Source organism: Heteronotia binoei, chromosome 4, assembly GCF_032191835.1.
Source record: "Heteronotia binoei isolate CCM8104 ecotype False Entrance Well chromosome 4, APGP_CSIRO_Hbin_v1, whole genome shotgun sequence".
Lineage (NCBI taxonomy): Eukaryota > Metazoa > Chordata > Lepidosauria > Squamata > Gekkonidae > Heteronotia > Heteronotia binoei.
Window position 1 is genome coordinate 115,957,505 of NC_083226.1, and position 12,686 is coordinate 115,970,190.

At 42.4% G+C, this 12,686-nt stretch overlaps 1 protein-coding gene across 1 annotated transcript in view; it reads left to right on the top strand.

Annotated features, from left to right (window-relative positions):
• Nucleotides 1-1,369: 1,369 nt before the first annotated feature.
• Nucleotides 1,370-12,686, top strand: part of CHD1 (chromodomain helicase DNA binding protein 1) — a 101,488-nt gene continuing 90,171 nt past the window's right edge. The window contains exons 1-2 of the mRNA XM_060235647.1: nt 1,370-1,728; nt 3,060-3,270. Of these exons, the coding sequence (XP_060091630.1) occupies nt 3,218-3,270 (53 nt within the window). The 5' untranslated portion in view covers nt 1,370-1,728; nt 3,060-3,217. The remainder of the gene's footprint in view (nt 1,729-3,059; nt 3,271-12,686) is intronic.

A 12,686-nucleotide genomic window follows, 5' to 3' on the forward strand; every position in this document is an offset into this window, starting at 1 on the left:
AAATAAAAATATTTCCCATGACTGGATTACTGTCTTTTGCTATCATGTTGATTATGCAAGGAAAACTTCTCTTGACTTAGGAAACATTACCAGTCTGGGAAATGGATATAAGAGAAGGATATAAATTTGAGTTCTGATCCTGAAGAGCATTAGTACTCTCATTTCTTTGCCTCAAGCATTTGCAAGAACAATGGCCTTTGTAGTCCTGGGATTCACTTTTAATTCTCAGGTGGTATCATAGAACCCACTGATCAGCAAGCACACGGAAGAAACGTATCTGACATCAGTCACATGACAGGAAGAGGAAGATTCAGGAGAGTTTGACAAGGAGAGGTTGAGGTGCCTCTGGATGTGTGTTAAAAGGGAACTATGCCTGGCTGTGTCTCTCACATGATATATGCAAAGAAAGCCAGGATGCTCTTTACTTGCTTGCTTTTTTACACATACACACCAGTAGCTGGTCTTTTCCAAAAATCAGCAGCAAAAAAGGCAGTCATATCCTGGTTCAATACCCACCTGAGGTCATGACCCACAAGCTGAAAGTCAAGGTAAAAGACCAACCGGCAAACTACAGGTGTGTACTTGATAATGCTGACAGCATGCAGGCTAGAATTTCGAATCAGATTTTGGATTCCCACCATTAATCATAATTGCCTTGAACATAACCTCATTTCATAACTTTACATAACACTCCATTACTCAATTCCTGGCTGGTTGATTGGAAGAGGTTTTTTTCCCCAGCTGCAAAACCTAGTCTAGATGGATTCCAGCTTGGAATATGAGCAATGGCTTTCAGTCAACTTCCTTTAAAACCATACAAATTAAACTACTGTTGACGCAGAAACTCCCTTAGAAGCCCAAATACAAAGTTACAGAGTTGGGGATACCTGAAGGACCCTAAACCGATCCTACGTGTCGTCGGAAAAAAAAAAAGAGTCTGAACTTTGAAGAGACTTGCTCTCATACGAATGTGAACGGAACTGCAAACTGGGACAACTGTTACAAGATTCATTTAACAACAAGAATCCTCCAAGAGAACAAGATGAGGGGGAGCAATTTCAGACCGGAAGGAAGAAAATACGGGGCGATACAGTGTAAAATAGATATGTAGAACCATCTGGAGTAGACTTCAGACAAAATTCGTGATAACTTCGTTAGCACCCCCGCCCCGCGAAGCCACCGTGCCCGAGGCCACCAGACGATTTCCCACACGGTCCTTATCCCCCCCCCCCTTCCTTGGGAACCCCGCCTCGGCCCTTGTCCTAGCCCTCAGCCAGGCGGCTGCGCGCGTCCCAGCCTCGCTCGCTCGCTCGCTCCTCCCCCCTCCCCTTCCCGCTCTGTCCCAGGGCTGACATCACGCCCGGGGTTTCCATCGGACGAGGGAGGGGGAGGAGGTTGTACTCGGCGGCGGCGTGATGGCGGCGGCCGGGAGGACTTAAAGCAACGGCGACGCACCCCCGCTTACCTCGGGGTGGGCGCTTTTTTAAAACCCGTTTTCCCTCACCTCTTTTTCCCCCTGAGGGACGCCGTTTATTTTTAATTTTTTTGGGTAAGCCGAGCGGGGTGACCGACAGAGACGGCCGAAAGTGAGAGCTACATCCAGGCAGGCCCCGGAGCAGCTTCTCGGCTTCCTCTTCATCTTAAGAGCCTGAAGGCCGGGCTGCAGCGCTTGTCGTGTTATTTCCGTCGGGAAGGCCGAGGCAGCCGGGCAGGCCCGGCCGTGCTCAGGTAGGAGAGGCCTGCCGGAGACTGTAGGTAAGGGGACGGGGGACCGAGTCTGTCCTGATCGGCAGGCTGCGGGGCTGGGAACCGCCGCCCGTGCTGTGGCCTGCGTAGGCTGCCCTGTGCAGGCCTCGGCAGGGCAAGGGAAGGGCGGAGAGAGGGAAAAGGAGGGAGCGAGCGAGTGAATGGAGTCCCGGCCGGAGCAAGCAGGAAGCCGAGGCGTGGGCTCCGGCCTGTAGAGAGAGGGTTGGGAAAGCAGGAGAAGAGCCTGGCTTGGTGTTGAGTTTTTGCTACCGGTTGGGAAAGGGCCACGGCGAGGAGACCGGGTGCGAGCGTAGAGAAGAAACGCCGCTTTTGTTCAGCCCCACCGGGCCTCGCGCCTCGGGTGAGCCGGCTCCCTTGTGCGGACAATCAGTGCGGTCAGGGGCGAGCAGGCCACGCTGCTTCTCGCCTCGGCTCCTCATTTTCCGCTTCCCCCGCCATCTCCCTTTGTTTACCAGGTGGCGGCGGCGGAGGGACAGTTAGGAGACGCAACGGGGCTTTCGCAAGCGAGCGAGGGAAGGACAGAACTGTGGCCGTCCTAGGTGGAAGAATGATGGCACTAATTAGAGTGGGAAAGGGCGCCCTGCAAAGAGCTTCGAGTGACACCCGCCACACTATGGGGGAACCAGGGGGAGGGGAGAAAGCCCATTTGTTTTGGCACCCACTAAATCCACGAGGCCCGTTCCTCATTGGCTGACAAGCTGGCTATCAGGGACTATGTGTGGTGCCTTCCTGCTACTCTTAACGGTGGCCCCGCCTTTCGCTTGGGTTCACTTAAAAGAGAACTGCTCATAACTCAGCTGACTGAGCCATGTGGGAATGCACTTTGGTGCTGTGGCATTTTTAAATTCACTTGTGTAATGCCCAAGTTAGATGGTAAAGAGTTTGGTGTCGTGATAAGCATCTTTAATCTGAACAGAGCTGGCTCTGATGACACATTTTTCAAGGAATGATACAGAAATCGTGGCCACGATCTCTGATTTTGCACTTACTTTGGTTCAGAAGAGGGCAAATGAAACTTCCTTTTGTCACAACTCAATCATACGTATGTTTACTGTGAAAATAAATAGTGGGATTATAATCTTAATAGGGCAGTTATATTCCTATCATTATGTTACCATAACGATTTATCTTTTTATTACATGGCATATTATATGGCTTATTAGCATTGCATGGGGGGCTGTTATAGAAAGAAGACCTAGCATGCCTTCATATAATTTATTATGAGTTTTTGCAAAGCTTACACTTAAACACTATAAGTACTTCTTACTATTTATCTGTTTCTTTTTTAAAAGATAACTTGGACACAAACTGCTGAACTCAGTGGAATAGGATACATGTGAAATATCTGGTGTCCTGGTGGAAGGGACTCTGTTAAAGTGGACATTTTATGTCCAGCTTGAAAAATAGGGGAAACCCTTTATTTATATTTTTATCTTGGTGAACATCTACAATGAATGGGCACAGTGATGAAGAAAGTGCACGGAACAGCAGTGGAGACTCAAGGTAAGAAAGTGCATTTATGGGATTTCAAAGTTTCTTACATTTTTGTGAATGTCAAATCTAAAAAAAAATCCAACCCAAATTATCTGTTTTGAAGTGTCAAACCAAAACTGGTTACTTGCAGAATAAAATTCACAGTAAATAATTCAGTGAATTTTATTCTGCAAGTAATCAGTTTTGGTTTGACACTTCGAAACAGGGTGCTGTTGCAGTATGTCCTTTTTATTGTATTGCTTCCAGTATTTTTTATTGGAAAAAATTACTGTGATTTCTCTACAGAGATCTTGCTTCATATGGTTTGATGGTAATGAATATAGTTTTAATACCTCAGCTCAGGTATGCACATCTTTTCAGCAGTTGTAGTCTATGCAGGAAATTTGGTATGGTATGTTATGTGCATTTCTGTTGGTTCAGTGCTAGGTAATTTGTATGTTCTTGGTTTTTACCCCAGGCAAAAGCCTGTTCCATTGCTGTCATATCCCTTCATGTGACATTTTCTGCTGCAGTGATGTTTCAGTTCCTACTTTATATTATACTTATGGTTAGTGATGAGAGGAGAGGGGTGTCTTCTTTATATTTATGCACTTGTGCTGTAGTTTGGGCAAGTTATGTGTTGCAACTCTCTCTGGCCAACTGGTTAATTAAAAGACTGGGATTACCCTAGCTGAAATTGGATCCAGAAAAGATTGAGATAATGCTGACTGAGAAAGACTGGGGTTATTTTAGCTGAAATTGGATCCAGAAAAGATTGGGATGAGGTTGGCTGAGAAGACAAATTATTTTGAGGGATTATATATACTTTATTCTAGATGATGTTAAACTGTCTAGTCAGTTAAAGCATTTAAGGTTACTTTAGGACTCATCCTTGAAGTTTGTTGTCTTTGAATCTGTTAGTTTTGCTATGCCAATCTGTGCTTCTATAACTGCAATATTTGGCTATCGCCATACACTGTACTTTGGGCTGTCCTTGAAGGTAGTATTTCTGGTTTCTTTAAGGTCTTTGGCCTTTTCTTTGATATCATCCTTCCAATGGATCACTTCTGATTAAGCTGTTTCAGCAACTTCTTCAGTCTGTTGGTTTGTTTCTAATGATACAGCAGTGACTTGCTTTATTTGGAGCTTGACGAACCATGTTGAATTTACCAGTTTTTAATGATTATGTGCAGTGGTTGTTTTTACATACTCGGAGGGTTACAGTATTTTTAAGGACTATGTTTTATGTAGTTTGGTAGTTAACCACTTCGAGCAGACATAGAAGTGGGATATACATTTTTAATTTTTTAACCCTGTTTATTTTGATGGATCTGTGAAGGCCACTGCTTGTATCCTGGATTCTTGCACGTCCTGGCAGCTAAAATCTTGTGAGGACCACATCAGCAAACCCTTAGTATCTATTATGAATCAGTTACTAACTCAGGGCACCATTTGTCTGCCACTCAAAGAGGTGGTTATCTGCCTTCTATTTAAAAGGCCATCCTTACAGAAAAAATAATGTGGCCAGTGACCCCCCCCTCCCAAACCCCACCACCACCACCTTTTTATTTACCATTTCTGGGCAAATTGATGAGAAACCAGTAGTGGATCAATGCCAAGTCTTCTCTTGGATAACTCATCTGCTTTGGACCCCTTCAGGCCAGGCTACAGGACAGAGATAGCACCAGCTTTAGTTGATGATCTTCTCCTTAGTGTGAACAAAGCCAAGCCTCTCTGTTGCTCTTACTGGATTTGTCTGCAACCTTTCGATACAGTAGATTATGTCATCTTGTTGAGATGCATAGAGGCAGAAGTAGGTATATAGGGGTTGACTTGACCATCTGGACCCATGCCACAGTAACATCAAGACTAGAATAGTGTAATGCAGGGGTGGCCAATGGTAGCTCTCCAGATGTTTTTGCCTACAACTCCCATCAGCCCCAGCCATTGGCCATGCTGGCTGGGGCTGATGGGAGTGTAGGTAAAAAAACATCTGGAGAGCTACTGTTGGCCACCCCTGGTGTAATGCACTGTGCATTGTCTGTCTTCAAAATCAATTCAGAAACTCCATCTGGTCTAGAATGCCATGTCACGGAGCTAGACAGAACAAATCTATTACTCTTGTTCTGCAGACACTCAGTTGGCTGCCCACTTGTAACAAGTGCTCAATTTAAGATATTGGCTGTAACATACAAAGCCCTTAATGGCCTTGGCTCCTCTTATTTGCCCTCCTGTGCTCTGCCATGACAAGTTTGCTTAAGTCATCAGGGGCTTCTACAGGTGCCATCCTGGTAATGGGCAAAATCAACAACTGCCTATACATGTGTTTTCTCCGTTGTGGCTCCCATCTTTATGGAATGGCCTGCCCAAGTAGGTCAGGAAAACTCCTACTCTCTTGACTTTATACAAATTATGCAAAACTGGATTATTCAAGAAGGCTCAGGTAATAGGATTACGCTCTGAAAAATGATTCACATACCTATTTGGATAAATGATAGGAACTGTGGCCTATACGGCTGTGTATAGCTTATTGTAAGTAGGATCCTATTGTATAGCTTGTATATCTTATTGTAAGTTGGATCTTAGCTTAATGCTATGGTCCACTTCTTTCTGGTGGTTCCGAATATATAAAATCGTAATTCATTGGTTATTGCTTTTTTCCATTTTGTTGGTTGTAGTGACTTACAATATGTAATCTGCTTTAAGTCCTGTGAGAAAAGTAGACTATGAATAGCATAAAACAAACAAACAAATTCTTATCCCTGGTCTTAAAAGTTGAGCTTTCAAGGTCACTTACACTATACCTTCTTGTACTTTAAATGATTTTCAAATAAAAATCATGTATGTATAGTCAAAACACTATAGTTGCAATTTTTTTTTACTAAAATAAAGGTATAAGTACATCCTGATCCATTTTTGTCTGTTTCAATGTATGTTCTGCGGGGGGGGGGAAGGCAAGGTTTACTTGCATGTGTAATATTATGATCACAGATTTTGAAGAACAAAAACACTTGTGGCGCTTAGTATTGGCTGTAGTGTGCAAGCATCAGTGGATTCTTAATTCTCACTTATTCAAGTTTGGCTAGCCCTGGAACAATTATGACATTTTGGATTTTCATTGGGTTGGTTTGGACAGTTTGAATTGCCTTCCCACTGCTGATACTTGCTGCACGATTGCATACTTCTGTAGCCTAGCAGAGTTTGGGATAGTAGTTTCTTGAAATATTATCACAACCTTGTTGCTTTTCTATTGGCTTGAAGTGGCTCAAATCATGGCAACTGGTGCTGAAATAACCTGTTGTTATTCCTAACAACATATGTGAGAGTTACTGTTAAAGAAGTAGGATTGTTTGCATGGCTTGCAATTTTTGCAAGATAATTATGTTGGTTATTTGGCTCAAACACAGGATACATAGGAAGGACTAATTGTCAGATAGTGTTAGAATTGCAAAAGTCCAAATTTGAGAGTCTTTTGTGAACTAGGTAATAATACTTCCTAAACATTAACAAATTTGTCATAGAAATGTAATTCAGAACAGTTACAATTACTCAAAACACACAAAAAATAGTGCTCTCATGCCATTGGTAAATTAGTTGGAAATAGAATGAAGCATTTATAGTTTGTTGTTCAGCCATTCTCTGATAATGAAGACGTCCAGATCTATCCACGAGTCCAAATGAGTAGTGACTTTTCTGTTTTCAACTGTCTGGTTAATTCCGATAATGAACAAAACTCTGGCATGCTAACTAGTTATGCGACCCTCGAGCGGTCGGCGTCCAACTTCTTAGAGGGACAAGTGGCGTTCAGCCATCTGAGATTGAGCAATAACAGCTCTGTGATGCCCTTAGATGTCCGGGGCTGAACGCACACTACACTGACTGGCTCAGCGTGTGTCTACCTACACAGACAGGTGTGGGTAACCTGTTGAATCCCATTTGTGATGGGAATTGGGGATTGCAATTATTTCCCATGAACGAGGGGAGGGATGGTGGCTCAGTGGTAGAGAACATAAGAGAAGCCATGTTGGATCAGGCCAGTGGCCCATCCAGCCCAACACTCTGTGTCACACAGTGGCCAATATATATATATATATATATATTATATACACACACACACTGTGGCTAATAGCCACTGGTGGACCTCTGCTCCATTTTATCTAACCCCCTCTTCTCTTGTCACCTCAATCTGACTCAGGTCTTTCAACACCCCTTCCAAAATAAGGGGTTCTGGAGCGGGGAAACACTTCTCATTTTCCACAGTGAAGACAGAGGCAAAAAATGCATTCAGCTTCTCAGCCATTTCCCTATCCTCCTTCAGTAATCCTTTTATCCCTTGATTTTGTTCTAGCAAGGGCCCCACAGCCTCCCTGGCTGGTTTCCTGCTTCGAATATACTTGAAGAAATTTTTATTGTTGGTCTTTATGTTTTTTTGCAATATGCTCCTCAGTCCCTTTTTGTCTGCCTGATCACAGTCTTGCATTTGATTTGCCACAGCCTCTGCTTGGTAAGAAGAAGGTCCTAGGTTCAGTCCCTGGCATCTCCAACTAAAAAGGGTCCAGGCAAATAGGCGTGAAAAACCTCAACTTGAGACCCTGGAGAGCCGCTGCCAGTCTGAATAGACAATTCTGACTTTGGTGGACCGAGGGTCTGATTCAGTACAAGGCAGCTTCATATGTTCAACCAGATTGGCCTACAAATAGTTACTCTGGAGTATCGAGAGTGTGTTGAGGAAAAACACTCAATTATGTTTGCTATCAGCAGTCTTTAAAAATTGTTTTGCCACTTTTTCATACAAATTGGGTCCCCAAGGCATGAGACATTAAAAATGTTCAGTATTAAAAATGTACTTAAAATAATGTATGCAAAAATAAGCAATTTTATAAATATATAGCAACGCAACCAAGGAGGAGGACTAATAAGTTATTGGAGGTGTGCCAAACAAAAGCAGAAAACCTCTATTCTCTGGTGGAAGACTACGATAGGGGGAGACAAATGAATCTCCCTGGAAAGAGACCCACAACTGAGAAGGCCCTTTGTTGTTGCCTCAGATAGTGAAGGCACCTGAAGCAGGGCCTCCAACGATGACCGAAGTGGAGGTCATTGGTATTATGGTAGTACTTTGTTTATAAGATGAAATTATAAAGCTAGGTTTCAGATGTGAATTTCAAGAGTGTTCAGGTGACACAGTAAATTCTGTAATAAGGATTATGGGGAGAACACCTATAAGAAATGGATTTAAATCTTAGAACAGTACTTTATTGATCTTAATGGGTCAATATGGTGTACCAGTGGAACTGATGTGCAGTCACTACTTATTAATGCATATTGCAGTGGATTCTGATGTTTTAATTCAAGATTTTTTCCTGATTTTGTTCTAGCAACATATTTAAGTTCTTGAGTCAGCTATGGACTAAATGGACCATTAGCTGGGCATATACTTATATAATAATAATAATAATAATAATAACTTTCTTTTTGTATCCCGCCCTCCCCCGCCAAAGGCGGGCTCAGGGCGGCTCACAGACATGGAATTCCATGATTCAAATAAAACAATATAATATACAAACAAAATATAATAAAACAAAATAATATAATATTTATGCAGATATTTGCTCATTCATCCATAAGGTTTTTGGGGAAAGCTGTTTTGTATACCAAGAGTCAGGATTTTTTTTTTTAAAGCAGGAATGCAGTTCTGGCTGGCTTGCCATCGGAGTGTGGCCTAATATGCAAATAAGTTCCTTCTGGGCTTTTTGTACAAAAAAAAAGTCTTGTCAAGAGATAGGTACTTTGGTGAGGATAGCTAAAGTTCCATCCCCTTTAGGGAGATCATTTGTCCACTTGCAGCAGGAGGGGTCCCAGTGGTTGCCCCCCCCCCCAATTCTTGTTCCTCCTAGTGAAAAGAGAAAAAGCCTGGGCTAGAAATGATGTCCAGCAATGATCTGTCTAAGCTGTGGAGTCTTGTAAGCAAAAATTCTACTTTGTGAGCTTGCTGGCATTAAAATTGTGAGTGAGCAATTTGACTACAGCATAAATTAATATGCTCTGAGGCCATCCTTCCTGAGCTAAGACAAAAATGGGTTATCCAGAGGCTAAAGAACTGTGAGCTAGCTCACGTTAACTCAAATTAGAGGGAACAGTGTTGTCCGGCAATGCACAAAGTCTCATTTGCCCAAAAACCTGGATGAGATTTAAGCGCTTTGGGTGATGCTGGAATTTTCAGAGATGACCAGAGCATCGCCCAACACACTTGCATCACATCCAGGATTTTGAATGTATATTATATAATGCATAACGAGATGTCATTTTTGGCTATCACTCCTGTTAAGAAACTAGCTTTGCCTAGCAGTTTCTTGGTTTTTCAGAAACATTGGTTCAGGCTTTGGGTCTCACAAATCTGGGAACTTTATGACATAGATGCAAGTGAGATCATTGGGCCCTAAAGGTTTCAAGGCCAGACTACCAGAAGGGAATTTCACCTCCACATCCCATCATATATTAGAATGAGGAAACCTGGATGGGGGAAGATGACTTTCTAAATTGTGCCTATGTGCAGCCGCAGAGTACATGGTCACATGTCCAGGAACACACCTGATTTGTCGAGTTATCTGGCTAGCAACACATTTGATTGGTTAACTAGGATCATGCTAACTGCTAGCACTTTGACATAAAGGAAGATTATTCATTCTAGTTTTGTACTTGTCTAGTTTGGACATCTTTTGATTCTTGACACCTTTGAGCCAGGTTGGGACTTGCATGGCCAAAACATTTGCTTCTTGGACTCTGGAACTAGATTCTGTGTCTCAGTCTGATCAGGTAGCATCTGAATTATAGAACCAAAGCTTGTATAAGTATCTTGTTAGCTAGTTAGACTTGTTATTTTTTCCGTGCTGTGTATTCTTGCATGGTTTTTTAAAATAAACCTTATTAATTATCCTGTGGTATTTTTTGGATTTTGGAACTTCAGTTTAAATGCAATTACTTTGTCCTTCATTGAGTACTGCTACCAGAGTTAGTTTAGTTTTGAAATTCAACTTACAACTGCCCACCTTGCAGAGTTGACATCTAGATCAATACCTGGAAGGGCTAGGGCAGAAGTGTCGAATTCATTTGGTATGAGGGCCAGATTTGACATAAATGTCACTTCATTGGGTCTGGCAAGGCCCATACATGCCATAAAATGTAACATAAGGTATCAGAGATATAAACTTTATCAAGGAGATTTCAGATGCCAAATGGCAATAGCAGGTGAATGACAATAGCAGATTTAATTGGATTAGGTGTGATATGCAGGCGAGAAGTAGGCGTAGATATACCAGTGTTGGTAATGAGACAGGGAACCTAGGTCTTAATTCTGTCCAGGAGGATTCAGTCCAGGAGGATGCAAAGAATAACTGGACGTAAGTCTGACATTAGAAACCACAACATTCAGTTGCTAAGAATAGCAGTGTTCTTACAAAGAAATTTCAAAGTGAGATTAGAAAGAGAGACTGTTGAATTGCAATTGATAATGAAGCTCAAGACAATGCATCCTCCAAGAGTGAATTGAGACCTAATTTTCCAGTCTCATTAGCAATGTGTGCTGTTATCATTTGGCATCTGAAACCACTCCACTCTCTGAGATATAAGGACCAATCCAAGTGTTCTGAGTCCTAATTGGTATTTTTAAAATAAATTAAAATCCACATAGGAACAGAAAAATCCAATCTTTCGTGTGTGTTTTTTAAAAAAACTTTTCAGAATCAGCTGTTCCTCAATGTAAATTGTGCTTTTCAGAAGAATCCATCCACCCTCCCTCTGAAGAAGTGTGCTTACACAGAAAAGCCTATATCTGGAATAAAATGTTGTTGGTTTAAAAGCTGCCCTGGAACTCCAACTTCGTGCATGTTCTCTCTTTCTCTTCCTCCCCCAAAGAAGAGGAGCAGCCCTAGAGAAGGAAGCAGAATCTCTGCGTGTGCACACACACACAAGAAAGGCACTCTCCACAGGAAGCAGCCATGGATCTCTCTCTCTCTCTCTCTCTCAGAGAGGAGGAGGAGGGAAGAAAGAAGCAAGAAAGAACCTCTGAGGGAGCTGCGGTGGGGGGGGGGAGCAAGCTATGGTGCAGCTGCAGTAGCAGCCCTGGAAAACTAGGCAGAAGAAAGAACGTGATTGTGAATTCAGATCTGAGCACTGCGGAGGATGGATCTTGCCTATGAGCTGTATATTTGACGTCCCTGGGCTAGGATCTCTCTGTCCCTGAGTCTCTAGTTGGAGGGATTGCTACTTGCCTTGCAGTTGTGAGGATTAACTCTCCAGCATTTGTGTTTGTTTTGCCTTATCTGTCACTTTTAAGTCTTTTGACATTTTTAACAACTCCTGCCCAGAATATTGTCAGAATGCTACACCCCTTCTCTATGCTGCTGCATTCTTTTAATATACATGTTTTTCTTACAGTCTGGTTTACTTCTAGAATCACAGGTAGGTTGGGAGAAAAATATGTTGAAAAGTCAGACATATGAACATGAACATATGAAGCTGCCTTATACTGAATCAGACCCTTGGTCCATCAAAGTCAGTATTGTCTACTCAGACTGCCAGCGGCTCTCCAGGGTCTCATTCCAGACTGAGGGAAGAGTTTAGCTTTCCTTAACCATGTATTCTGTAAACCTCTCTTGCTTTATGTATACATAGTACATGAATAAAAACATGTGGATTCACTGGTTATTTCTAGGTTGGCACAGTATATTGGTCTCCCCTAAAAATCAATTTGGAAACTCTAGTTGGTGAAGATTGCCACATACAGAAAAGGAAGCAAAGCAACTGAAAAGTTTGTTACTCTAGCTGACATTCTTTCCTCTGTGCTTTCTGCTCCCCCAATTCCAGTGATGAGTCACCAGCAGGAATGTGTTTCAGAGGTTTCATCCACTTCTGGGGGTTAGGGGGGATTATAAAATAATGTGGATTTTTTCCAAATTATGAAATTCAGTAATCCACCTCAGATTGGCCTCCTTGCTCCAGTTCCCAATTTACTGAGGTACAAGTACCACAGACTCGATTGCTGTGGCTTTAATAAGTCTTTTTTCATTGCCTGCTGCCTTGAATTTTATTATTGTAATGTTTTTAATTTATTGTAATGAGTCTTTGATTCTGTTGTTGAAATCCACCCTGAGCCCATCTGGGGAAGGCAGAATAAAAATCTGAAAAATAAATAAATAAGCAAGCAAGCAGATAGACAGGAAGATGAAAGCAAAGGAGACTGATGCTTAAGAGCAAGGAGGAAGAGTCTTGGCTGTGTGAGCAACCAATAGTAAATGGGCTGTATGAACAGGGAGGCTTTGTTTTGTCAGCAGCCTGCAGATTCAAGGGACCTTACGATAGCATCTGGGGATTCTGCTAGGACATGAGAGAGGAGGCAAGCAATGAACTCTGGGATTTGCTCATTAATGAAGGTCAGTTTATATACA